This window comes from Mugil cephalus, chromosome 12, assembly GCF_022458985.1.
Source record: "Mugil cephalus isolate CIBA_MC_2020 chromosome 12, CIBA_Mcephalus_1.1, whole genome shotgun sequence".
NCBI classification, from domain to species: domain Eukaryota; kingdom Metazoa; phylum Chordata; class Actinopteri; order Mugiliformes; family Mugilidae; genus Mugil; species Mugil cephalus.
Window position 1 is genome coordinate 23,210,524 of NC_061781.1, and position 27,204 is coordinate 23,237,727.

At 38.7% G+C, this 27,204-nt stretch overlaps 2 protein-coding genes across 19 annotated transcripts in view; one reads left to right on the top strand and one right to left on the bottom strand.

The window, feature by feature from the left end:
- cryl1 (crystallin, lambda 1) overlaps positions 1–7,524 on the bottom strand; it is a 28,942-nt gene extending 21,418 nt beyond the window's left edge. The window contains exons 1-3 of the mRNA XM_047600050.1: positions 7,380–7,524; positions 6,209–6,316; positions 2,449–2,575 (exon numbers count right to left, since the gene is read on the bottom strand). Of these exons, the coding sequence (XP_047456006.1) occupies positions 2,449–2,575; positions 6,209–6,316; positions 7,380–7,420 (276 nt within the window). The 5' untranslated portion in view covers positions 7,421–7,524. The remainder of the gene's footprint in view (positions 1–2,448; positions 2,576–6,208; positions 6,317–7,379) is intronic.
- Positions 7,525–8,027: 503 nt separating this feature from the next.
- On the top strand, positions 8,028–27,072 carry ift88 (intraflagellar transport 88 homolog). 18 transcript variants are annotated; one of them, XM_047601279.1, is made up of 28 exons: positions 8,028–8,213; positions 8,366–8,428; positions 8,534–8,593; positions 9,294–9,347; positions 9,459–9,522; positions 9,606–9,675; positions 9,861–9,951; positions 10,288–10,392; positions 10,822–10,924; positions 11,418–11,764; positions 13,291–13,361; positions 13,503–13,589; positions 13,696–13,795; positions 14,162–14,167; positions 15,392–15,478; positions 15,582–15,768; positions 16,214–16,322; positions 16,485–16,635; positions 16,714–16,829; positions 18,094–18,146; positions 18,256–18,321; positions 18,429–18,535; positions 21,164–21,236; positions 22,040–22,090; positions 22,667–22,681; positions 22,906–22,956; positions 26,020–26,127; positions 26,474–27,072. In XM_047601279.1, exons 1-28 carry the CDS (start codon positions 8,133–8,135, stop codon positions 26,593–26,595), a joined length of 2,598 nt encoding a protein of 865 aa, XP_047457235.1. In that variant the 5' UTR covers positions 8,028–8,132; the 3' UTR covers positions 26,596–27,072. The 18 variants fall into 18 exon arrangements, with proteins under 18 accessions (XP_047457235.1, XP_047457236.1, XP_047457237.1 ...); XM_047601280.1 differs by having other exon boundaries at positions 22,670–22,681; XM_047601281.1 differs by having other exon boundaries at positions 22,043–22,090.
- Positions 27,073–27,204: the final 132 nt, after the last annotated feature.

Here is a 27,204-nt window from a genome sequence, read left to right on the forward strand (position 1 = left end):
ATCGCAGCCACAAATAAAGACTTAGTGTATTTATTCTCGGTTGGCATCAAACTGCAACATTCCTTTTAGTTGCAGAGATGGAAAGAACCAAAAAAAAAAAAAGATGTAGGCAGAAGCAAAAAGCTTTTATGATGCCTACAACTTTTTTCATTTTTAAAATCATCTCACCAAAACAAAAACATCAAAAAGCAAGAAAATGTAATTAAACTGCATTAAGTTTAAACATCTTTTTGAATTCAGAGACAGAAGTACTTGACTTTAACTCATCACTGAGTCTGTTCTACAAGTTTACTCCTTTAACTGTGATGCGCAGACTTCAGAAAGTATCTTTATAATCTTAAACATCTTAGTTCACATCGTGTTACTCTGGGTGAGAACATTCTCTGAATGCAGCAGGAATGTTGATTGTTTTGTGCCTTGAACTTTATAAGAGATGGTTCTCAGCTCAACATCATCATTCAATTAAAAAGCATCTAATTTAATAAAGATTAAAGGGTTTGTTGGTATTTTTCTGTTTCCTTAAACATGTCGAAGGCCGTATACTGCATGTTTTTAAAACTGGATTCAACCAGTCAAGGTTGTGTGTTTCTTGTACATGTGAGTTGTGGAAAGGCATGACTCTTCCAAAGCGATGGCGTTAATATTCTCTAAATGCTGTTGTTTGTGCGTAGAACTGCAATAACAGGCTGAGCAAGCAGAGCGCAGGAGAAGGCATGTTCAGCTCATTACCAGGTAGAAAGTCACACAAGGTCTGTTTATTTTATATTCATTCCTACAGCTTTTATTGATTATTATTTTTTATGAAATTTGATGGATTACTGTAGGATTGTGAGGGGAGGTGTCTGAATTACTGTCTGATAATATGTCTCTGAGACCAAGCAGCTAGTTGGCTTCATATTGGATGTTGGATTCATATTATTCACTGTACAAGTTATTCATCTACAGCTAATTTAACTATAGTTCCTGTAGAAACCCCCCGATCAATAGCAGAGTGAAACTTAAAGAGAAATGTACACAACAGTTAATCTTTGTTAGAGTGAACTCAGCAGTATAGATAGTACAGAGTATTGATTTTTTTTTTTTTGCGCCCTACCCATCTCTTTGTATTGTTTTATCATCAGCAAGTTGAAGGTGGCACTTTCCTGCCTTTAAAAAAATCCACTTTAGATTTTATTTTAAGTGACAGTGAGAGAGTAAAGACCATCAGCATGTCCACAGTTGACTTAGTGTTTGTCTTCTTAGACTAACAAAGACAAGGTGAGTGATTTGGTATTAAATTGTCATGTATTTCTTTCATAGGTGGGACTAGAACTTGTCACAACAACCTCCCCTGAACCTTTTGTTAAGACAGAGGGGCAACTCCTAAAAGTGTTCGTGACACATGACAGTGTCTCGAGAAATTCCTTCTGCATACAAGTTTGTTAGGTTTTGTTTCCTGTAGTTTGACAAAGCAATGCTACATGACACAAGCTGTCCTTACAGGTGTGAATTTCACTGCATGATGCAACTAAAGCCATATAACCATGTAAAATACAAAAACATGATAAGATACGTTACGATACGATACGATACGATACGATACGATAAAATACGATACGATACGATACGATACAAGACTAGATATGACAAATAAGATAAGATACAATATGATAAGAAGTGAGATAAGATATGATAAATAACATAAGTTATGATAACTAAGATAACATACGATACGATATGAATTTCACCACAAATAACAAACATAACTCACATCCTCCCAGTTGAAGTCCTTCCTGTTTTTCTTATTGTCTGTTTGTTGTGACTAACACAATAAATTCTCTTATAACCTGTGTCATAAAAGAGCCAGGACCTACTGAGACTGAGACTTCTCTAACCATTTTATTTTTATTTTTGCTGCTGATAAATACACAGATCAGGCGTAACATTATGACCACCTTCCTAATATTAATATGACAGAGAATGGACTGTGGATCATCCCACAGATACTTGATCAGTTTGGGATCTAGTGAATTTGGAGGCCAGGTCGACACCTTGTGCTGTTCTTCATGTTTTATTTATTTATTTATTTATTTATTAGGTTGCTAAAAATGAAAAATGCCAGGTCTAAAAGTTTCTCAGTGGAAAGATGTAATGTATTTCTTGAACCTAGAAATAATCAAATACACATTCAAGGTATCCTCCCATTCATTTTAAGATGTGTTATAACCCTACAGCTGTAGTAGTGGGACTGTTATGGCAAATCCATTGTATCAATGTATCTGATGAATAATACACTTGTATGTATTTTTTAGGATGAACTCAGAACATCGAACTGTCACAAGACGGTAAATTAACTTCTTCCCGTGAGTGGTCATAATGTTGTGGCTGATCGTTTCTAGGCTGTATGTACTTTGCCGTGTTCACGGTGACGTCGGCCTGTTTGAGTTTGGCGTGATGAGCTGGTTTCACCTGGACGAAGAAGGCGCCCTCTAGTGCCTGAGCCAGGTCGTCGTAGCTGCTGAGAAGCTGAATCTGCTGAGCGGCCGTTAGTTTCCCTCGCAGCATCCGAGCTCCTTCCAGCTCCTCCATCTGCTTCCTGAACCGACACGGAGCAGGAGGTGATGCAGTTAACTCTCACACAAACACTAGGTCTAACATAATCAGCTCATTTAATAAGAATATAGAAGGTATTTAACTTTTATTTACCCAGACAAGCAATTATGTACAGTTTCTTATTTACAAATGTAGCCTGAACAAAGAGGAAGGTTATGTAGTTTGCAGGAATAACAACTTTTAATAAAAAAGTACAATAAAATAATAACAGTGACAAGTATTCATAAACAAACTGTGTTTGTTTCTTCTTCTTCTACGTCATTGTCTCATCTTTATTATGGTGCAAATAAATAAAAATAAAACTAACTAGTCGACAGCAATTTGTCACAGGTTTTGTGTAAAGACAATAAATAGTGTAAAGACAGTGAGTTTAACCTCCTGAGACTCTGCGTCCTCATATGGGGACGTTAAATTTTAGGTTTGTGGCAGCTTCTTATTCTGCTTCATTTAAACTTTTATCCTCATAACTAGACACTAGTTGGTGTAAAAACATTTCAGTGGATTAATTTTGCAGCCGATCACGTAATAAAAGTGAACAAAATTCAAAAACGCATCAAATTTTCTGACTGAAACTTGTTTATTTAAGCTTATTAACTTTTCTAGTTTAATATTACAATAGTATATCAATAGTAACGAGCTATAGCTTCGCTAATTAGCAAGAACTCCATTGAGGACGTTGGGACTTCGTTCTTTGCAATTCTGCTTTTGCACAGCAATGTTCAGACATGAGAATGAAAAGTTTTATATTTTGTTACATATTGGTGACTTTATTAGGATACTAAGTGAAATAATCCCAGGGTCCACATATGAGGACATAATATTTTTTTCCAAAAACGACTTCCTGTTCAAAGATGATGCTTAGTTTTTATACTTTTTAGGTCCTGCTAATCCCAAATAATGCAGAAATTAAAAATGCGTAGCAAACAAAATGTCAGGTCTCAGGGGTTAAGGTGTGTTTTGTGAGATGTTTCAGTCACAATGAAGCAAAGCCTAGATTATAAGAATGAGAAAATACTGTAAATACTGTTTGTTTTCTCCTGATTCAACAGGAAAATGTTGCTCTTCTTCCATTTCTTTAGTAATTTCAATCCATTTCTGGAGTTAATTTGATAAATTATAAGTTAAGTATCATATTCTAGGTGAGTTGGTTTTTCAATTTAAAGAAACCAACCAAGAGTATTATTAGTGGAAAGCTGGTTTACGTTAGGGTCTATCCAGGATGGGAGGTACAGGTCTGTATTTCTAAGCTGTTTTGCGAGGAGCACATATTTTATTTGGACTCGTGACGTCATGCAAACACAGATAATGATAACCTCACAGGATCAAGGCAGCTGCAGTCGGTCTGTGAAGGTTCTCAGTCATCCGGGTCATGGTTTATATCCAAAAGGGGTTTTAAAAAAGGCAACTGGACTTGTAGAGTTTTGAGAAGACGTTTCATCTGCGTAGCTTCTTCAGTTCTAAGAGACTGGTGGGAAGTTGAGGTTTAAATAGGAAACTCTGCAAGTCCAGTGGCCTTTTTTTAAAACGCCTTTTGGATTTGGAGGCTGTGGTTCTTGCCAGACGTTTGCTGACCACTATAACATTTAATAAAAACTTTTTTTTTTTCAGCTCATTAAGCCAAGTCAGGATTTTATTAGTCTAATTATGCACTATAAATGTAAATTCTGTTCGAATTGTACGGTCCATGTTGTCTTCAGTTAGTCAAAAAGATGAAATAAACTGTATTACAGCTAGTTCTCATAGCTCATAGACACCATAGCTCTAGTCTACAATAACAATACTCCAGATTTCATGAAATGAGCTGCACAGATTGGTTTCAAGGAATGTAAAGATTCATGAGATAACATCTGTACAGTCATAAATCCCAGAGAATCCAACTGATTATCACACATTCCTCTCCTTTAGCCATGTATTATGACATATTAAGCAATGATAGCTGGTCAAACATACTTCACATTTACATTTGAGCCTGTTTTGCTGTTTTCATGTGTTACATTTGGGTGACAGGGATGTTAAAATACAACTGCTGTCAATTTTCCAAGGTATACAGCATTTTAACGGCTAATTAAGAAGATAATGAGTTTATCTGTCAAAATAAATTGATGTAAAATAAATTACAAAACTAGGGTTTAGAGGAATACAGGGAAGAGTTAAGCTTGTTCAGCAAGAAATAACACAAAGGGAAACTGAACAACCAATACAATGACACCCTCTACTGTTCATACAATAAAATACAATACTTTTTTTTTTTTTTTTTTTAACATACTACTTTAATTGTAATATCAGGAGAGGCAATAAAAGTGGGTGGTTTAACTTAAGGGAGGTTCTTCTTTAATGGATGTTAAATTTTGTTAATGCACTAGTACAACTTGAAGTGAAACAAGGCAGCAAGAGTCTTAATGACTGACCTGAGCTCTGTCTGCAGGAGGAATTAAACTTAAATTAATGAGATATTCATATATAATTTGGATTTGTTCCAGGCCTTAAAAAAGGGACAGAAGGAACCTTATTTTCTGACAGTGTTTGCCACAGCACTTCTCATCTAAAGCATTGTCATTCCACAGTAATATTTAACAAGTGATGACTGGGCAAGTAGGGTAGGAAAAAATACTGATCACGCTGCGTTCACATGTGTCTCCTCTGTCATCGTCATGTTTTTGACACAGTCTGTGTGACTCATTAGTGCATAGACGTCCACATACAATATCGGTCAAGAGTTTTAGACCTCTCCAATATTTCTTTCTTTTATTTATTGAAATGTAGCAGTTTAATGTCTCATTTTACTCTGAAATTAAAGCATAGACCACTTATTTTCATCACAAACCAGCTCCATGGGGTTAAAGTCTAGAGACTGGGCCACGGTCCACTCCATGTTTTTATCCTGAGGTAGTTCTGGTAGAGCTTGGACTAAAGTTTTGGGTCATTATCTTGTTGTAGGATGAAGCTCTGACCAACTGTTCTAAAACTTTTGACCTGGTAGTGCATAGGTCCCCCTACAAATTTAAATGTATTTAAATACATATTAACATGAATCTAACATATTTTCGTAAAGGAATAGCTTAATATTGAATGCAAAATGATAATAATAATGTATATTTATAAATAGCACTAGGTCAAATTTAATGTAAAACAAATCTACCAATGGGTATAAATAAAGTAACCTGAACCTGCCTGATATACAAATGAATAGTGCTGATATTCTCATTATATTATTATGGATGGGATGTATTAGTCTGCAAGTAAACATCTTGTTCTCAAAGATGATGCATTAGAAGCAGCAAACGTCGTAAACTGGAAGAGTCTCAGTGACTTTTAAAAGGAATATTGGGGTTTTTATCAGGGTGCCATTGATGAGCGATGTCTACAGCGTGTGATCATCAGCAATGGAAGTTTATCCAGTAAATACACAGAACCAGGATACAAGAAGCACAGCTTTGCTGTTTTCAGGCAGTGGAGGGCATCAAAGTCTCCCAGGTTTCCCAGAAGAACATTACATCACAAACAATGGAAAGAACCTCTACAATAACACAATGAGAAACCAGAAGTTGTCTCAAGAAAGAAGAAAGCAATATGTTGGCCTACATTGGACTATATCACATGGTGCAGCAGGACTCACTTGATCTCTGTGATGGCATTCGCAGACTGTCCTGGTTGGTTGTCAAAGATCTTCACGGTGTAGCCTCCACTGACAAACACCATGGCCCAGGAACGGCCGATCAGTCCACTTAAACAAGAATCACACACACATTAATCAAGGGGTGGGAAAAAAAAATATCTCCATCACCACTTTTTCTGTATAAATGCAAAAAAAAATTGGAAAAGGATCATTTGGATTAATATTGTTTTTTTGACTCAATTTATCAATTCTCAATTATTTTTTTTTCCATCTGATGTACATATATACAACGTGTAATTTAAGCTGCATTTTAAATTTCTCAGTGAACTACGTAGAATATTGCGATATATATCGCAATATATATCGATATATATCGCAATATCATAACATCGCAATAATGTATCATATCCTGACTCCAGTATCGTGATACGTATCGTATCGTGAAGTCCACGTGAAGAACACTAGAAACATCTCTTCCAGCTACACAGTGAATCTCTTCCGTCATTCGGACTTTGTAGCGTCCTATAAAATGACACTTAATAAGGAATAAAGTTTTCACAGTCTGCGTGTTTATTGTTCAAAGCTGCTGCACCCAGGTTTTACAACAATAGTTGCGCACTGCACGTCTGTTGCTTTTACCTAAATTGCAAAATCTTGCAGCATATTCTGCACATTACACTGTCCATTCTGCTACACGGAATATGCAAAGTATAGTGTTTACTTTTCAGGTTTAAAAGAGGTCACTACAGAGGACTGTCAAGTTTCAGCTGAGTGGATGGAAATAACGATGAGGGTGCAGGAAGCGGGTTAAAATGTAAACCTACGGAAAACAGGCTCAAACGACCATGCAACGGATTAATGCCTCTTAATTAATCGTGCCATAATCGTATTGAATCGTGCCTATATGACACAGGATTACAATAACAAATCACTGAAAAGGCTGCACAAAAACTAAACACCAGAGGCCAAAAAATGTGTAACATGCAAGAAATCTAAAGCGTGCATTCACAATAATCCACTTTAGATTGCACATGCTGCAACACGAAGCATGACACTTTGCAAGACTTAATGTATATGCAGATTTAATTAAACTTACAGTCACTTTAACGCTAAACAAAAGCAGCTTGAGCCAGAAAGGTTGAGAACAGTAAAAGCGTAATTTCCTGCTCACCTGCCGATCACAGCGATGGTCTTCATGTCAGGTGAGCTCATTTTTAGTCGTTGTGTTTACAGCTTATGTATGAACTTGGGGTATTTCTATCAAAACTATCGAGCCCCCACCCCCTCTTCCCCATAGAGTCACGCTGACAGGACGCTACGGCAACACGGAAGGACCAAAGGACCAAAACCGTAGCGATGTAGAAAGGAAATCGGTGGTACAGAATATTCCTCTCTCGAAGAATAAAGTCCCTCAAAAAACATTTAAAGTTTTTAATTACTACGTTATAAGAATGTGGTTTAATATGACCACTTAATGTAATAAAATCGTACACTATATGGAATTTTTGTATTGAGAAATGAATGAAAACACTTTTTTTGTTTGTTTTGTGTTTGTAAATGTGTAAAGTTATATATATAAAAATATATATAAAATATAAATATATATATGTATATATATATAAAAATAAGTGGTTTAATACCTAATAACTGAAGCGAATATGTGCGAGTCGAACTATAAACTAAGGCGTATCCTAGCAACAAGTGAAAAAAGAATAAACCAATCAGATTAACGGAATAGGATGATTGACACTCGATTAGCCAATCAGATGTTTCAAAAGCACATAGTCCCGCCCACGCCGCGTTGAATTGTGGGATTAAATCCTAAATCGACAACAAACTAGTTTTGCCGTTATCTCGAACTAGTGCCCATCTTTTCCCTATTTGACGGATATTTAATTACAAACACTTCCCCGGAGAAGAAGCAATGGAAAATGTGCATTTGGCTGGAGAGGAGGATGATCTTTACTCGGGTTACAACGACTATAATCCGACATTTGACTCCGAGGTGAGTTAGCCTCTTGAAGATGCTATTCAGATAGCTCTGAAGCTAACACCATCCCACAGTTAACTTTGATACAACCAACGCTTCACACATATTGCTTGTCCGATGAAAAAAAAAAAGTAATTTTTATGTAAAGAGTGCATTTTAAATTGTAGGAGTTGGAGAATGATGTGGGCTTCCAGCAAGCAGTGAGGACAAGTCATGGAAGAAGACCTCCTGTAAGTAGCAACTATAGTGTGTGAGTTTGTGTTTGAGAGAAACTGAGATGTGGTGTTATTATTATTTTTAATGCGCATAAAAATGTCTTGTGTTTGATTATCCAGATGACTGCCAAATTCCCTGGTACTGCAATTGGAGCTCGGCCTTTAGCTACTTCCTTTGGTGTAAGTATAATGAATTTTATGTATATAATATATTGTGTTTATACATTAATGCTGCAACCATCTATCTATCTATCTATCTATCTATCTATCTATCTATCTATCTATCTATCTATCTATCTATCTATCTATCTGCAGCTGTGTTGCACAAATTGCAAGCTAAATAATAAATGTCACAATTAATAACAACACATAACGAAGCAACTTATACAAGAACCAAGATTATGATGTAAGTCACCCTATATATTTTTATTTGTCTAGCATTTGCAAGTGAAAGGTCCAGTGTGTAGGACTTTGTGGTGTCTATTGTTGGTTTGTGCTAAGAGCTGCTGCCACATGTGGAGCTCTGTAGATCTGAACCTGCTCCCTCCTTCTAAAGGTTCAACTTAAGTTTAATTAAGTTTTGTTTATACAGTGCGAGCAACAATCAAACTTGTCTCTAAACACTTTACAGGAACCAGAGCTTGACACTCCTAGTGCAAGCCCTCACAAGACAGTGGCAAGAGAAAACTCCCTCCTAACAGAAGGAAAATTTAAGCAGAACCCAGTTAATATGTTTGAGAAAACCAGTAGAAGACATAATTAAGAATATTAATGCCACTTATACCGAACTGATCTCACTAAATCCTACACACTGAACGTTGAAATTAAATTATCAGATCGGTTAAATTATTCTCATCTATCTTTTACTTGTTTCATAAAGTCTCGGATCCCCATGGTCTCTTCAATGGGCAGGCCCATGACAGGAGCTGTGCAGGTGAGTAGGACTGACCATTCCTGTCCGCATGTGAGGATGTGGGTAACTTTTTATTATACTGTGTTACTTCATGTGTATGTTTCTTGTTTTTGATATTTTCAAATGTGACAGGATGGGGCGGCCAGACCGATGACCGCAGTCAGAGCAGCCGGTTACACCTCCTCTCTGACCCGCGGTGAGTATGAATCAATCTTAAAAAGACTATTGACTTTCATTTTACTCTTGCTGTATATGTGTTGAGTGTGCACATTTTTTCAGGCTCGACCTTTGACCCTCTGGGCCAGTCCAGAGGCCCTGCTCCTCCACTTGAGGCAAAGAATGAGGACACGTGAGTTACCCTTCAGCAGTAGTTTGAGTGTTGAACCGAATCTGAATTTAGTCAAAGGGTTTTATCCAAAGAAAATGCATAAGCAACAATTAGGACAGATGTAAACTTTCCCTGTATTTGCTGTTTGCATGTGGAGAAAGGAACAGTATCACACGTTGTATCGTTTTTTTCTTATTGTCTCTCAGGCCTGAGGAGAAGATCAAGATCCTGGAGAAGAAAGTGAATGATCTGATAGAAGAGAGCTGCATGGCTCAGAGCATGGGAACGTTACAGCTGGTTAGACTCTGTCATTCTTTAACAAATTATTTAATAATAATAAGTGTGGTCTGTAGTTGAAGAGAAGGCTTCCAGTGAGTCTGGAAACAAATTGTTCATTCTATCAGCTCTGTACTGAAACAAGTGCACCATTATAAACAGCTTCATTTAACAAATTTAAACTTTACTTGATCATCCATCCTGTTTTCATTCATTTATTTCTTTATTTGGCCTATTTAACTGGTATTTACTGATACATCACCATTATAACATGTTTTACTAGCTTATATTGTTGTTTTTTTATGCAGGTTTAGATGGTCACTACTGCTGAGTCATGTCTCTGATTCGTTTCTACAGGCTCTTGAAAAAGCCAAAGAGGCCGGGAGGAAGGAGAGAGCGCTGGTCAGACAGAGGGAGCAGTCTGGAAATGCAGACAGCATCAATTTGGACCTCACCTACTCTGTGAGTCAACCTGCTACATGTCAGTGGTTGTTTTAAGATAAAATGAGTTAACTTTGGTCTGATGCACATACCTGCAGTACTTCATTACAAAACAGTAAAACTAAATAAAAAGCTGCTGGAGGTTTATTTCTGATTTCTAGTGACACTGTCACTTACTTTATGAATCCACAGCCTTAATTTATAATGTCACCTGGACCATAGCTGTAACAAATTGGATCTTCTGTATTTATAGACTTTAGAGTAAGATTGACATTGTAACATAATGATTATGAGGCATTTATAGGGCTGTATTTTGTCTCATAATATCTTTTCATATTATAGGATAGACAATGTAAAGAAGTGTCTGGCCAACTACAAAGCACATGTTTGACTTCAAATACACTGGACTTAACCGCTTTGTTTTGCATTTAATGTTTCTGCAATTACCAGGTTTTGCTCAACCTCGCCAACCAGTACGCGAACAATGAAATGTACCCAGAGGCCCTGAACAGCTACCAGGTCATTGTGAAGAACAAGATGTTCAGTAATGCAGGTGAGGCCTCAGACTTATTGCAGATGTGTTTAGACCATGAATACGTGAGAAGACGGGACTTTGATTTTAATCCTGTGTTTAATATGGCAGTAAAAACTAAAATGTTTCTATACTTTGTTCAGGTCTTACATTTAAGTGCAAATGATCATTATCTGCATCAAAACATGCAAAAGAGAGATTAACAAAAATATGTACATACATTAGTAAACAGAAAACTATCCTGTTGAGGATTCCTGCACCTGTGACAAGTGGATTTGGGCTGTTTTGGTCTTTTTCATCATTATGTGTCCATGTATTTATATTCCACGCAAACCTGTTTATTTAAGAAATTGTAGTTGCTGCATGTTTTATTGCAATAAAGCTGTTTCACCACCAAAGCAATGAAGTATCTCCTGCTCACTGACATCAACACAAACTCTTGTTATAGCGCTCAGGAAATATTTGTTGTATCGCTTGTGTTGTTTCTCTCAAACCACCTGTTCCGTCCCTCCAGGCCGTCTGAAAGTCAACATGGCCAACATCTACTTCAAGCAGAAGAATTACCCTAAAGCCATCAAGTTCTACCGCATGGCTCTGGATCAGATCTCCAACGCCCACAAGGAAATGAGGATCAAGATCATGCAGAACATCGGCGTGGTGTTCGTGCGCATGGGGCAGTACTCGGACGCCATAACGTCCTTCGAGCACATCATGAGCGAGAGTCCCAACGTCAAGACGGGCTTCAACCTCATCCTGTGCTACTACGCCATCGGAGACAGGGAGAGGATGAAGAAGGCTTTTCAGAAGCTCATCGCCGTTCCTCTGGGGATCGATGACGAAGACAAATACATCCCGTCTAATGTGAGTTACAGTGGAGCATGTACACTCATGAACACATGTCTTAAAGCATTTAGTGCAGAGTTAGCACTGCTTTGTCTTTCTCTGGTCATTTCTATATTATTATTATTATTATTATTTTCATCTTCCATCACTGTCAGGGCGTTAACGAGATAAATTGATTTTGCTGTTCCAGCCGTGTTCTACAATTGGCAGGTTTACGTGAAAATATTCCTTATTTCAGAGCTTGAGGGCTTTTGAGAGCTTTTAAATTAAAAACAAGGACAAGGAAAAATAAGTTTTTTGTTTTTACAGCCCGGTATCACACATGAAAAATTGCCTCAAAGGGCTTCGCAACATTCTTCAAAGCACATTACAACACCCTCTGTGCTGTGGAAATAAATCCCAAAAATACTTTAACAGGGAAGAGAAGAAAACCTCAAGAAGAGGACGAGGAATGATTAAACCTCCAGGATGGATAGATTTACATTTTTTTTTTAAATTTGCAAAATGTCAGTCTGTACAATCTCAGTTTCAGATCTAAACATGTTGGCTGCACAGGTTGCTAGTTCATTGCGGGGCTAACGCAGAGAGATAAACAACCATTCACACAAGTTTAGAATCACCTCATCACCTGATATGCATGTTGTGTAACATGAGAGGAAGAACCTGTAGAAAACATGCAGACACACAGAGAACATATCATGCAGAAAGGCCACAGTTTCTAGCCGATAGCTTCAAACTTCTTGCTGTGACAGAACTGATCTTATGTAAAAACAGGTAGATACAAGAACAAATAAACATGTGGGAGTTAGAGCTTTGACGATCTCTCAGTGTTTCTCTGGTCTCTGTCGCTGTTCAGTCTTAAATATTGTGCATTTCATCAATTTTTCTTTGAGTTGTGGTTCCTTTAATCATAGATGATGTGTCATCTTTTCTACTGCGTAAATATCTTCTACAATCTGTGTCCATTGATCCTGTGTATTTCCTAGTAATAACTTTTTTTATTTTTTATTTTTTTTACCAGCTATTAGTAATATCTTTATCAAATATCTGTCCTTTGATTCTGTATTTTCCTCATGAATGTTGCATAGATACTGTACCAGACACAGGGATCTTATCACCAAGTATTTCCAGTAGTGAATCATGTAACATTCTCTAGAATTCCATTATTTTATCCCGTTTCCAAAGAACATGTGAGTGATCTGCGTTCATTACTCCACATCCTCTCCAACAGGCCGTATTTGGTTTTTAGTCGTTTGCTCTTGACCTTGGGTGAAATAAAATAATAAATCAGATTTTTCCATTTTTCCATGAGAACTCCCTCCACTGGACGTGTGACGCATTCTCCACATGAGTAATGCTCATACATTTAAAGCTGTTATTTATTATTTACTTGTAATTTAATACGAATGTGTTACACATGGCACATGTCACAGTGCCTGTATTAGATTACATTAAACATTATTGCAAATTATACACAGAGTACTACTGTTTACAAACACGAGTGCTGCCCCAGAATAACCTCCTGTGTCTCTTAACTCTTTCAGGACGACCCCGGCTCAAACATGGTCATTGAGGCCATTAAGAACGACCAGCTTCACCAGATGGAGAGAGACCTGTGAGAACATGTCATTGCAACACAAACGCAATCATTGTCGGGGCCTTTTCAAACGTTTTTTTCATTGCGACTCTCGCTGTTGATTCAGTATAAGTTTATGGAGCCTTTAATTTTCCCTTAATCGTGTTTTGTGTTTGATAGAAAAGTCCTGGCTGAGAAATACATCATGACCGCAGCCAAGCTCATCGCTCCGGCCATAGAGACGTCTTTCGCTACTGGATTTGACTGGTTTGTTACCGTTGTACTTTCTTTTATTTATTTATTAACAGTTTAAATGATCACATTTACTATCAGTTTAATGGACTATTCGTGTGTGGCTGTGGTTCTTTTCAAGGTGTGTAGACATGGTGAAGAGCTCTCAGTACGTTGAGCTCGCCAACGATCTGGAGATCAACAAAGCCATCACGTACCTGAGACAGAAGGACTTCAACCAGGTGAGTGTGTTGGTCTCAGCGGCATAAAGGGAAATACCACTAAATTCGACGTCTCACTGCTCTTGTTCCTGGGCCACAATAACCTCACACTCTATAATAATTTACCACTAAATTGAAGCATAGGACTTGTAATAAATAAGTTGGTATTTCCCTTTAAGCTCATGTTCTCTGTTGTCCGTTTCGTATCGGCTTATATTTCCATCTTGTTTATAACATTGTGGCTATTTGCCAGCGCTGTTTAGATATGTCGGTTTTGTTTTTTTCTCCTCTTTGAGCAGCGTCACACTTTATACTTTCTGCTTCTCATTGCCCTCCATGTTTTTTCTCTTGCTTTTGTCTCGTTTCCTTCCCATCTGCATGCCTAAGGTTGAGGTATGTGTGCCTTCTCTCCATGTTCATACTCAGGTTGTGTTGTTTTTATTTTTTTGCCCCGTCTTTTCATGTGTTACCACTTAAGCGTGCCCGTTTCCAAGTAACGCGCCAGGATAAGCAATTATTAGTTACAAACCCACAGATGAGTGAGGGAAAAACTTCACTGCACGTAGGAAATTCTAGACATGTTTACCTGATCTTTCAAGCTGCTGCTAACGTTAGCGGACTAACAAGTAGCTTAAGTATCTCCAGTCACAGTTTTATAACTAGACTAGTTAACAGTCTTGTGCTGAGGATCTGATGCATGTGTGTGGTGCTTTAATGCTGCCTACAGACGGTGGTGGTGGTGGTGTAATATGTAACATCTGTGCAGCTGTAGTCTGGCTGGTGGTTTGTTTACATGATAACTTTAAATCGTTGGAAGCTTTTCCCCGAGTGTATAAAGCACTGACAGAGACATAACAACCAATTCATTGTTTTTAACCAGGATTTCAGTCCCAAAACAGGAAAAAAAATCTCTCCTGATAAATGTAAATTTTTAGATTCTCATTAACTTAACCCTCTGACTGGGATTGTAACCACATAGTTGATCTTTTTTTTGCAGTAGTAGTAGTAGACAATAAAATGCTTAATTTTGCAGTTTGTAACAAAGTTGCCCATGTGCAAACATATTATATATACAAATATCTGTGGCTTTTTTTGAGATATAGCTCTTTAGAACAGACGACCACAGCTCGAAAATATACATCATACAGCTTCAGTATTTATATTATATATGAATCTGTACAATGTACACAACATTTCATTAATGATATGTCAAAAGACTCAGTTTGCAGTGCACGCTATTAATGTAGATTAAAAATGAATGATATTTAATCGTATTTCTTAGTGTTAATAAATTCTGTAAATGTCAGATTAAGAATTTAACTTATGTTTTAATTGATTTTATGATGGAAATCTTTTACATTCGGATATTTCCTCATATAAATATTATTATTTAAGGAGTGATGCCTTAATGTAAATTATAAAACAATCCAGTCACTAACTAGAAACTAGAAAATATTTTAAAAACAAACAAAAAAGACTCAAAATCTCTATTAATTATGGTTTTTATGGTTTTGTCCTGCAGGTGTGTTGTGTACTGGGGGAGTTGGCTTCTGCTTCATCTTTATAGTGCTACTGATGCAAAGTGTTATGCTGATGCCTCTTTATTTGTGTTATCAGGCGGTGGAAACACTGAAGACCTTTGAGAAGAAGGACAGCAGAGTGAAGAGCGCTGCAGCCACAAACCTCTCCTTCCTTTATTTTCTGGTGAGTCTTTGAAATACTAAACAAAGTTACACTAATGTAGCGTCACAGGCTTTGGATGTTTACTTCATTCTTTTTACACTTCACCCCTCGATCTCTTTTCCAGGAGAAGGACTTTGACCAGGCCGACCGATACGCTGATCTCGCCATGAACGCCGACCGCTACAACCCGGCCGCGCTCATCAACAAGGGCAACACTGTGTTTGTCAAGCAGGACTACGAAAAGGCTGCAGAGTTCTACAAAGAGGCGCTGAGGAACGATTCCTCGTGCACGGAGGCTCTTTACAACCTGGGTAACACCTGCTTTAATCACACAGCTGCAGTAACGGAGTCTACCCACTGATTTTGGTATTTATAGACGGCGGATGTGTTCACATGTTGAGTTATCAAGTGATTCAAAGTAGGACAGACAATGAGTTGCACTGTTCACTTACTTTTTTTAGTAATATAGTGGAAATCAATGTGAAAATGATGCAAATATCTTTATTTACATCCAGAGTTGGATGCACGCTGCGCTGTTATCTCCCAATATTTTATAGTTGCCACAATAATAACATTTATAAAAGAAATGCTCCGTCTAAATGTCCTCATGTGACTTCGGCCACAGTTTTGTTATGAAAAGAGAGGCTAGAGTAGAGGGCTTCAAGACCTGGAATAATCTGCACAAGTGGAATGTGCTAAAATGCATAACATAAATAAATTAGAGTGGTGCATTGACTTTAACATTCCTACTTTCAGGGCTGACCTATAAGAGACTGAGCCGTCTGGAGGAGGCTCTGGACTGCTTCCTGAAGCTTCACGCCATTCTGAGGAACAGCGCCCAAGTCATGTACCAGCTGGCCAACCTGTATCCCCCCGATAAGAAGTGTGATTTGCTTTGTGAATGTGTTTTTCTGCTGTGTTGCACAGGTTCAAAGTTTCAGGAGATATTCCCGGGTCAAACTGTTGAACTGACATCTCTGTTTATCATCATTTAAGCGTGCACGGCTCTTTGACATTTTGACCTCAGCTACGAGCTTCTGGAGGATCCCCAGCAGGCGATAGAGTGGCTCATGCAGGTCATCAGTGTGACTCCCACTGATCCACATGTACTGGCAAAACTGGGGGAGCTGCACGATGCGGAGGGGGACAAGTCCCAGGCTTTCCAGTACTACTACGAGGTATACGAATCAGAGTGGTTGTGTCTCGACTGAATAACTAATGAATTTAATATTTAACTGTGCTGTGCTGCTCTTCAGTCCTTCAGGTACTTCCCCTCCAACATTGATGTGATCGAGTGGCTCGGGGCTTACTACATCGAGACACAGTTCTGTGAAAAGGCCATTCAGTACTTTGAAAGAGCCACACTTATACAGTAAGTAAGCATTTACTCACTTATTTTAACATTAATTATTTATTTACTTATTTGCCAATGATTTAGAAGATAACAGGGTGACCAGTAAGGCCTCAGATAAACTTCATATGCAGCTCTTCATTACTAAAAACATACAAAGCAACCGTATCCACCTTTTTCCTGGATTCAGAATATTACCCATGATTCATAGCGGAAGCCGGTTTTGCTCTTCCGGTAGCGCGACGTTTCCATGGTTTCGGTAGCTGTCAACATCGCGGTAAACGTTTAGCTATGGAAAGCACGGAAAAGGGCAAAAACTGAGGTCGATTCATAATACGGATGTTTTAAAAAAAGTTGTGGGCATTTTTCTGTGACAGTGCCTCATCTTATTTCTCACGGACTACTAGCATCTAAGCTAACCTAGATGTTAGCATCTTAGCTAACTTACATTGACATTGTTAACTAACGTTACGGTACAATATTTGCCTCCGAGATGTAGTTGACTAGACGCAGAAAGTATGAATAAAATGTAGTATAACTGTCATTTATGATAATAATGTCGATCCATTTTGGTGAATTTTACACTTAAGTTTATCTGAGATTCAGACCTGTAACGTCTATACAGTGAATTATTTTAAGGTGAATTCTCCGGATTGGGTGCAATTCTGCAGGATGTTTATCGACGAAGTGGTAGGAGCAAACATTCAATCTCTTCGGGAGATATTTTACTTTTAAAGCTGCTAGTCTTGCTAGCTTTCGTTCCTTGTTGTTCGGCATGGGGTGCAGGGCATCATCGTTATAGTTGATGGTGCTAAAAACAAACACTCTCCGATAAACTTTTCAGTTTCTTTGCATTGTTGTGGCAATCAACAACAGCACACTTTGAACCTGAACTAATTAATTAATTTAGTTTTTAAATTAAAGGCCTGCGTTCGGCTAGTGTTTTGTTCCCCGGCTAGTTTAAATGAGCAGTAGTGAGACCGGAAACATAAATCCGGCAACCGGAAGTAGAATTCTGTCACAGTAACTCCCATAGACTTCTGAAGAAACATGTGGATAGTAATAGTTCATCAGTCTTGTTTATATTCTGTAGGAAATAATATAATTTCTATGTTGTTATGCTGTTGTTGGACCTAATTAAATCAGTCAGTGTTGCTGCAAAAGCCTCTTCTTCTCCTTCTCCGGTCAGACTGGACAGAAGGTTGAAAACCTTGAGTTGAATACAAGGCTTTCTTGGATGTTTGTGCAGACTTGTGATTAAAGGTCTTTCTGCTGTATTCCTCAGACCAACCCAGGTGAAGTGGCAGCTAATGGTTGCAAGCTGTTACAGAAGAAGTGGTAAGAGTCTTTTGAATTTTATCTCACATGGATTTTTTAAGACATGCATAACTGCAAAGTGAACTTGCAGTGTTTAGTTTATGTTTTCTGTCCTTTTTTTGCTCCACAGGAAACTACCAGAAAGCTCTGGAAACTTACAAAGACATCCACCGCAAGTTTCCAGAAAATGTGGAATGTAACGTGTCTTGTTTGTTACACACTTTTCAACAAAGCTATTGCAGATCAGACTGGTGGCTGTGTAAAGAAAATAAAAAGTCTTGGTGTGTGTGCGTTTGTGTCCAGGCTTGCGTTTCCTGGTGCGGCTGTGCACAGACATGGGATTAAAGGAAGTCCAAGAATACGCCACCAAGCTAAAGAAGGTAGAGAAGATGAAGGAGATCAGAGAACAGGTACGTCTGGTTCCGCCTGTCAAACATTTTAACGTAATTTTTCAAACAGCAGCTTGTAGCGTTTCCTTTTTTCATATGTTGTGTTTTCCTTTTGGCATAAAGAAAGACAACAGAATTCATTAATTTATTGACGTTATTTAAAAAAAAATCTTTAAAAAAGATTCAGAAAGGCCACAAAAATGAAAGCTAATGACACAAAATTAAGTCGTATGAGACTTGTAACTATCAGCATGTCGTAAGGTGGCTCTAGTTAAAAAAACTGTATTGAAGTAGCTTCATTCAATGGAAAAGCCTGTGACTTGTGACGAGTTTTGTCAGTAGTGTGCATCACTAGTTTTTATAATTAGGTGCATCCGAGGAATACTGACATTACGCCGCTTGATTAATGACTTGTTTACTTTGCATGTGGATGTTACGCAACTTGCAGGTGCTTTCATTTATCATTTTTTCATCACCTGTGTCACATCATGCCGTGAGTTCATGGCCAAGAAAACATCAGTTGAAAACATGCAGCGTCTTTTACTGCCAAATGGGACAGTGGTCACTGCACCTCCAGAAACGCATGGAAAACAGCTGTTTTTTTTCCCTCTTCTGTTTAAGCGTGAGTCGGACTGTGATGACAGGAGTGCAGATGCAATACAGATGTTTAACACCTGGGTGACAGTAATCCATGCTTTGAAATATCTGCTTTGTCACTTTTGAGTAATTGACTTTTATTTTACTTATCAGTCCTTAATAAACATGGAATAACTGGCGTCATGTCCTTAGATTGACCAGCACTATTTTCCTTTATCTGAGGTTCAGACACTTCTGGTGTCAGTCTGTTTAATATCCTACAAGACTTTAATTTATTAGTTTATTGTGACGTGGACAGTCCCTATTACAAAGTGCCAGTAGCTCACGTTTAGCTAATTATGCTAATTTGCGGCTGTAGTCCCCGGCCCGGAAGACCTGAAAGTGAAATACAATACAAGATGTTATCAACATCAACAAGGGGAAAGAAAACAAAAAAAACTTTTTTAAAAAGCAGCAGCAATTTACAGATATATTACAGGTCACACGAGGACAGAAGAGACACAGCAGTGTACATCTAAAAAAAAACAACAACACAGGACAGAAAGCAGAATGAGTTGAATGAATAAAAGGCGCCGGTCGCTACAAACTTCACAGATTTCTTATGGCACTTATTTAAGACTATCAAACACATGATTGACAAAGCAACAGAGCATCACTGCTTGAGGCTGTTGTCTCCTTTTGGAGCCAGGAAAGATCGTATGCAACTTTTATTTATACTCTATGCTCAGTTGGACTCTCGAGGAATAAAATCTGATGAGCAATCTGAATTTACTTTTGACTTGGGGTTCAAAAACAAATCACCAAAATATTCTCTTATCATATCTGCGGTTTATAATCTGGGAAAAATCAAAATAAAAGCTCCAAAAAAGGACATAGTCTGAACAAATCCTGCAATTCATTCTTAACCCGAAGGAGGCAATAGTGAGTATTAATGGTGGCTCATAATCTCATGAGACTTTTTTGATTCTGCCTGGTTTACAAACACCAGTCTAGACCCGTAAAAGCAAATACACGTTGACGTGGGTCTGTGAACTGCAGGACACATCATGCTGCAAGGAGTTGGATTCCTTTGGCCTGCAGCTCTTCATCTAACAGCTCACTGTGGCTGAACTTTCTTATTCAATTGCTGCCTGCAGTATTTCAAAGTGATCAGTTTCCAACAAATGAGTAAGTGTGTTCGCATATTTGGCACAATCTTGCAACGAAGAGATTATATTAGCAGTAACTTAATACAGCCTCTTTCCTGAATGTGGTCAAAGACACATTGCTTTTAATTATGAAAATATGTAAATACTTTCTTCATAGCTCATTCACAGACATGTATTTAAATTAAAATCTTTGCGATTACCACTTGCATCCGTCACACACCTGTGATTGACAAACCAAAGGTCGTCCGGTGCCAGTCGAGTCTGGAAGATGGCGAGATTTAATGTAACGCGGCCGTGTGTCTTGTTCCTGTAGAGATATTTATAAGAGCCAGGAACAGATTAAGAGGATGACTTTGTAAAATCACAACCAGCTGCTCTTAAATGAGAGACGCTGCTGGACCAGAGAAACAGCCCTGCAGAGAATGACAGATGGGGCCAGAGGATTGACTCATTTGTCCCAAACTTGAATGGCAGTGGAAAAACAACTGATCCTGATAATGTAACTGACATGATATAAGAGATAATAATTAGAACCACAAAATAATGTGTGAAGTCTCCCTGAATCAAGGCTCTGGTTCCGTCTAATGGTCTGGTTGTGTCTTTTATGTTCAGTTTTACTACTCATGGTTGTTTTAGCAATGAACTACATTCAACACAAACTGGAAACCGTGACACATGTTACATATTCAGGTGAAATTCCACGTTACACGAATGTTTTCTATCATTATTATTATGTTTCTGTTTTATATCAGTCGATATTGGTTTTTAAAATTGCCTATAGTGGCCAACAAAACTGAGGTTATTTTAGAGATACAGACTCGAACAGCTCTGAGATGAAATCTAAAATAACAGCGTTTGTCTTGTGCGCATCAACGGTTCGGTTTCTCATTGTGTCTCCCTGCAGAGGGTGAAGTCGGGTCGCGAAGGCAGCGCGAGAGGTCGCAAAGAAGGCAGAGAGGGAAGCGCAGGCAGCGCAGGTGAGTCAAGGTTCTTACTGTTCCCGTGTGAAAACTAGAATATTTTCTGAAGCTCCTGTAAACTTTGTGTCATGTTTAAAAGAGTCTAAACAAATACCTGCCTGGGCTGCGCTGCAAAGCGCATAGAAACGTGTTGTGTATCCAGAAGGACGGGACGTATTTATGTGGGTAGAGTTGCGCTGTTGTTTAGACTGAATTTAAATATATTTAGGCTGCGAACTTGGTTCTGCAAACAAGTGAAATGGAGAAAGGCTTTTAAAAATATCATTATATTGTCCAGAACTCCCGAAGGGACGTAGAGAAGAACAAAAATGAACAAAAAAACTGTTCTTCTGTCAGATCCTTAGAACGTTTTGCAAAATCTTGCGTAAGTGTCTCAGTGTAAAAGTTTTTGTTTTGGGCTGTTTACTTCGAGATTGGTTGGAACACCATGGAAATATCACCGCGCTGAATATTGTCTTCAAACGTCTCTCGGTGAAGTGGAAATGCTGCTTTCGTATTTGAGACCAATATCAAAATAAAAACCGGCGACTTGGCTCAGGGATGTCTGGAGAAATTTTGTAAAAAATGTTCTCGGGATCTCACAAAAAAACTATAATTTAATTCCATGTTCCCTCTGAGGCTCTGTAGTAGGCTATTCCTCAAACTATGGTAGCCAGAGTGTTTTATTTAGATAATGAAACTAACCCTTCAGTCAATACCATGCATTTGTTATTTAATGTATCCTCCCCTCTCTTTTTTTTTTTGGCACGTGTCTCCATTTATCTCTGTCTCCTGTCTGTTGTCCACACATGCTGCTGCAGCAGGCGTCTCCACGCCCGTCCTCTCCTCCCCTAAGAAGTCCGTCATTAAGGGTATATATATATGACGTCTTTGATCCACACTGACCTCAGGGCTCCTTCTCCTGTAGGACGAGTAGAACAAAGGCCACAGAAAAGACACCGCCGAGGCCGAAGTTCAGTTTTTAGTGCTCCTTCGCTACAGATCCACAACAAATACAGACGCATAGGCTGGCTCCAGCAGTGGAAAGCTGGCCCCTCAGCAAATTTCAAATGCAATCCAGACAAACCAGAGAGTTGCCAAAACTCGAAACAAGGCTCAGCTTTTCTCTGCTGTGCAGCTGAACGCCTCCTCCTGAAGCCGTCCTAGTATCATAGTCAGATATGTGTCTATATCAGGCACCTGTTAATGCTTGTCCTCCCTGCCAAGGCTTCCAGTGTTCCTCCGCGTCCCGATAAATTAAATTAGAAAACCTCAAGCTTTTTATTGTTCCCTTTAGCGCAGTAGTGCCCAGAGTCTGTAACTGGATCAGTCGCTGGCAGTTGTTCAGCATCGTCTCCCACGTTCAATCTTTCACATCTCTAAATGTTGATTGTAAGCTGTTTAACTCAACCCCCTTCTGCTTCTCTTATTTCCGCGCGGCATGTCAGAAGATGTCAAAACAGGTGAGAGAAGGAATACAAAACACAAATAAATTCTCACTGCACCGAGCAGATTTTTATTTATTTATTTATTTATTTTGCTTCTCTCTGTGGCTTTTAAATTATGTCCTTGCAGTTTGTGTGTGCAGCCGTTTTCAGTCCAACTCTGACATCTTTCTTTTATTTTTTGTTGTTGTTTTTCTGCCCTTTTATCTTTTTTCTCACTCTGCTTCCTCTTTGCTGCCCAGTATCTCAACCTGAGCCTAAACTTTTCAGTCCACTTCTGGACTCGGGGAAAGGTATGTAAGATTATGACTCCAAGAAATAAATAAAAAAAAAAATAAAAAAAGGAGGAACCAGCCAGACTTAGGGTCGTATTCTAGACATTTGTGCTCGGACAAGGAGGTGTTGTCCAGATGTTTTTATCCAGAGAGGATTTCAGACATCTATAAATCTGTAGTTTAACTGCTCAAGAATGAAACTATTTGGTGCTGAACGCACAACCACACGAGCTGCTGAGCCAAAACGTATTCCCTCTTTTATCATTGTAGCAGAACTTCTTTTTAGGGCAGCAATATTTTTAATTTTTCGAAGATGTGACATCTGTCACCAGTCAGTGCATGCATCTGCATTTAGAGCCGATTATATGCTATAGAGCAGTAACATCTTTTCCCATTTTTCCCTTAGTTTTACAAATGAGACTTTTATGCCTGTGGTCAAAGCACCTGAACCCGATCCAGAAATCTCCTGGCGTCCGACTGCTGATGTTTGCACTGAGCGCTCTCGCAAAAAAACTCGAGTGCACCTGAGAGTTTTCCACCTTTTCTGTTAAAGTCTGCATATTTTCCAGGACTGTGCGCTTTGCAGAAGAGAGACGCCGTGCAGCCTCGCAGCTCTCACCACCAACATGCGACTTTTTCATGAGCTGATCCTCAATTAGGTTTTTATGTATTTATTTATTAATTTATTAGGATCCATATTAGCTTCCACCAAGTGGTCGCTAATCTTCCACACAACAAATTCAGCAACGAAAACAAACAAACTGAACTTCAACAGAAAACACACAACAGATAAAATATAATAACTTAACAAATAAGTGAAGTCACTCACCACGAAAACCAATATAGTCTCAAAAATACAGTGTATAAATGATAAGGCTATACAGTTAATTACCATGTATTTATCTATATAGGACTATAGGAATTTATGTTAAAGTAACTTTTTAAAATAAAGTCTACTACTAATGTGTCTGACATTCTGTAGTGTTGTTTTTCAAAAGTTGAAGCAGTTGTTAAAGCCAGAAACTTGTGTCACCACCGTGAATCCACTTGTTGAAATATAATTTGCGCTGCTACGTAGCACGTACGTCTAAAACTCACCTTTCTTAACTTTAATCGTGGAAACTGTGACACACACACGATCACTTCTCGGTCTTAGCGTCCAGCCTGTTGTGTGATTCCCCTTGTTTCTGTCTCACGGTTGTGTAACAGAAAAGAGAAATGAGATGGTGAGGAAACATTTTCCAGCAGAGGTTTCATTTAGCCAGCGGTTTGTGAGGCCTCATGTGAGATATTTGGGACCATGAGGGAAGGTGGAATATCGGGGCCCGCTTCCTGTTTTTCATCTCTCTTTACCGTCGATCTCTTCAGTTTCCACGGCTACCTGGCAGCCACATGTTAGCCGTCTGTAACCACGACTGTCTCAGCCCGTCGTAAAACCCAGAACACACACAGTCACTCGAACAACATATTCATAAAAACTGCTGTTCGGTGTCTTGCTAAAGTAGTATTTACCGCTTTAATCAAAAACGCTAGCAGCAACTTTTGAACTCTGTATTAGCTTATTGTTGCACAGGTGAAGAGTGAAACTGTTACCTGGGCTCTGCAGGAGGATGTGAATCTGATATGAAAGTAAGAGCATGAAAAAACAAGCGAAAAAATCTTACGATCTCACAATGAAGGGCGGTGATATGATTGGTGTAATGTGATCGAGTCGTGGCTTTTTGTATTAAGCCCCACATTTGCTCCCAAAAATAAAGGGCACCGTAGTTTTTAAGTTTGCAGAGAGGAATGACTTAAATGATATCCGCACTAAAATAAGCTGTATTTATGAACATCATTTGGTTTGACATCCAGAATGGAGGAGATTGCTAATGCTGCTTCCTGTCCTTGATGGATCATGTTTGGCTGCCATTCTCATGCCGTGAGTTAAGAAGGATGGAAGAGGAAAGTAGATATTCAGATGTGTTGTGAGCTACATTTACAGTAGTTTACAGTAGAACTATATTAAAAACAGAACAATGACAATCTGGGATAGAGAGCAAACTAGTTTTCAATAGCTCAACGGGTGGTGGGTATCCCATCATGCATTGCGCGTCTAGCGGCGCCGCCGTTAATGGCCGTTAGTGGATGTTAGTGGTTTTGAAGTTTCGTCGCGAAAATATGAAACTCCTTTTTAAACATAATTTATTTATTTTTATTATTATTATTTCATTAACTTCACACATATTTGTTTACAAAATCATCACGTTTTAATAATGTGTAAATTAAAACGGGAAAACCGTGGGACCGCGGCAAACTGCCACAGCAGTGACGTCATTTACTGCGCGCCAGACGATGATACGTGTAGTGTCCGAAACATTGACTGCATATACCAGGTAGTGTCCGAAAGCTTTTCAAAATTGTTGGTACAGCCAACTGCAAAACAGCTCTTCACATTTTTTTTTTTAAATTAATTTTACAATTTAGACGCCATTAAAGCCTATGACTCAAACTAATGCTGCTAGTCTCCATGCGCAACTGCCACTTTTTTTGCCACTGTAACCATGGAGACCTAACTAGCTGTGACGTCACGCAGGTACCCTAAAACCCTACATAGAGAGTAAGGGGATGGAAATATTTGATCTTCTGTCACTAAAGTAATCCTAAAAATATCTACCGAAAGAAGGATATTAACTGAACCTAAGCATTGGTCCTTCAAAAGTCACAATCTAAATAAATAAATAAATAAATACTGAGCATATGACCCTGTCTGAAGTGTGAAAATCGTCGTGGATTAAGACACAACATTTTTAAAAACACGGAAATGTATGTGGCCGTTTATGGTCACCTGAGGACTTGCAATTTAATTTTAGAAAATCTTTGTCTCTTGCATGTTACTAACCTAAGAAATGGGGATTTTAAATACACAAAAACTCTGCACACGAGCACCACCGAGGCTAAAAGTCGCCCTGCAAAAGATATAAACGGTCGCGGTTTAAAGGACATTTCAACACACTTTTAACTTTGTCAGGACAGTTTATTCTGATCATGACCGATGCTTCAATGCGTGTCTGTGTGTGCATGCATGTGTGTTTTGAGCAGACAGCAGCCACAGCAGCAACAGTAATAAAGGAGAGCGTCTGAGTGCCAAGTTGAGGTCACTTCCTGGTTCCAATGAGCCCTACGAGGCCAGCAGCCCCAAAGAACTAGGTGAGGAAACATGTTTGTTTTTCTATCCACAGACTTCCCCGACTAATTATATCTCTGAACATTTTGTATTCTTGAGTTTCCTGGAAAACCATCTATCATAGATCCTCTAATTTTGTTCCATTATGTCTAGTAAAGGAACCACTAAAATATGCTGACAGAGGAGATGAACATATCTGTATTGGTGTAATTTTGACTGTAATCTTTTATACGTTCTATGCTACTGGGTATTGAATTTACGTTCCACTTTAGAAAGTCCTCTTTTTTTGTGTCCGGGCCTGAAGATCCGACATTATCAGGATCCTGGTTTGTTAGTAACAAGCGAAGCCTCTGTTCCTCCTGCTTATAGACGCGTCCTACGTGGACCCTCTGGGGCCTCAGATGGAGAGACCAAAGACCGGAGCCAAGCAGCGCGTGGAGGACGACGACTTTGCAGATGCGGAGCTGGGAGACGATCTTCTACCGGAGTAGCTGCTTCAGTTGTTATCGTCAGAACGTTTTGTCTTTTGGCGTCTTTTTAAGGCGAGAGCGGAACAATTCACAGCAAAACTGGGACACGTCAAACTCAACGTTTCTTTTACCTTTATCAGACTGGTCGTACTTACAGAAACAGTCGGCTCTGCAGTCCAGGACACATGGTTTGAAGGGAAACGTTAAGTGCTTTTAATAATTTTGAGAGGCTTTGGGTGAGTTGTGTGTACGATAAGCACGTTTCTGTGAGTGCACCCCATTTGCTGGAGTTCAGAGGTTTTGCATTCATTGCATACTTCCATGTGTGAGCCTGGGAACCTTCTGCAAAATCCATCAACATGACAAGCAAACATGCTTAAATCCACCCCTTTCAGCTCTGGTTGCATTCTGCGCCCGTTCCAAAAAACTTGTCAGAGTTTGTAATATAATATTTATTTTTCATTGTCGTTTGATGTATAATTAAAGGAGAGTGTTTTATCTGTTGGAGAAGAAAGTTCAATCTGCAGCACAGTTACCTTCCGCTAACACAAACCATGCGTGCAGATAATCTGAGCCATTAACGTGATGTTTGCTCTGGCAAGACAGATCAGTGTAAAGCTTTAATGGAGG

Bases quoted from the DNA above. Each gene is read 5' to 3' on its own strand.
- ift88 (XM_047601279.1), top strand. From the start codon at position 8,133: ATGGAAAATGTGCATTTGGCTGGAGAGGAGGATGATCTTTACTCGGGT. The intron at 10,925-11,417 runs GTGAGGCCTCAG...CCGTCCCTCCAG, and splicing joins CAAGATGTTCAGTAATGCAG to GCCGTCTGAAAGTCAACATG. The intron at 26,128-26,473 runs GTGAGGAAACAT...TCCTGCTTATAG, and splicing joins CAGCAGCCCCAAAGAACTAG to ACGCGTCCTACGTGGACCCT.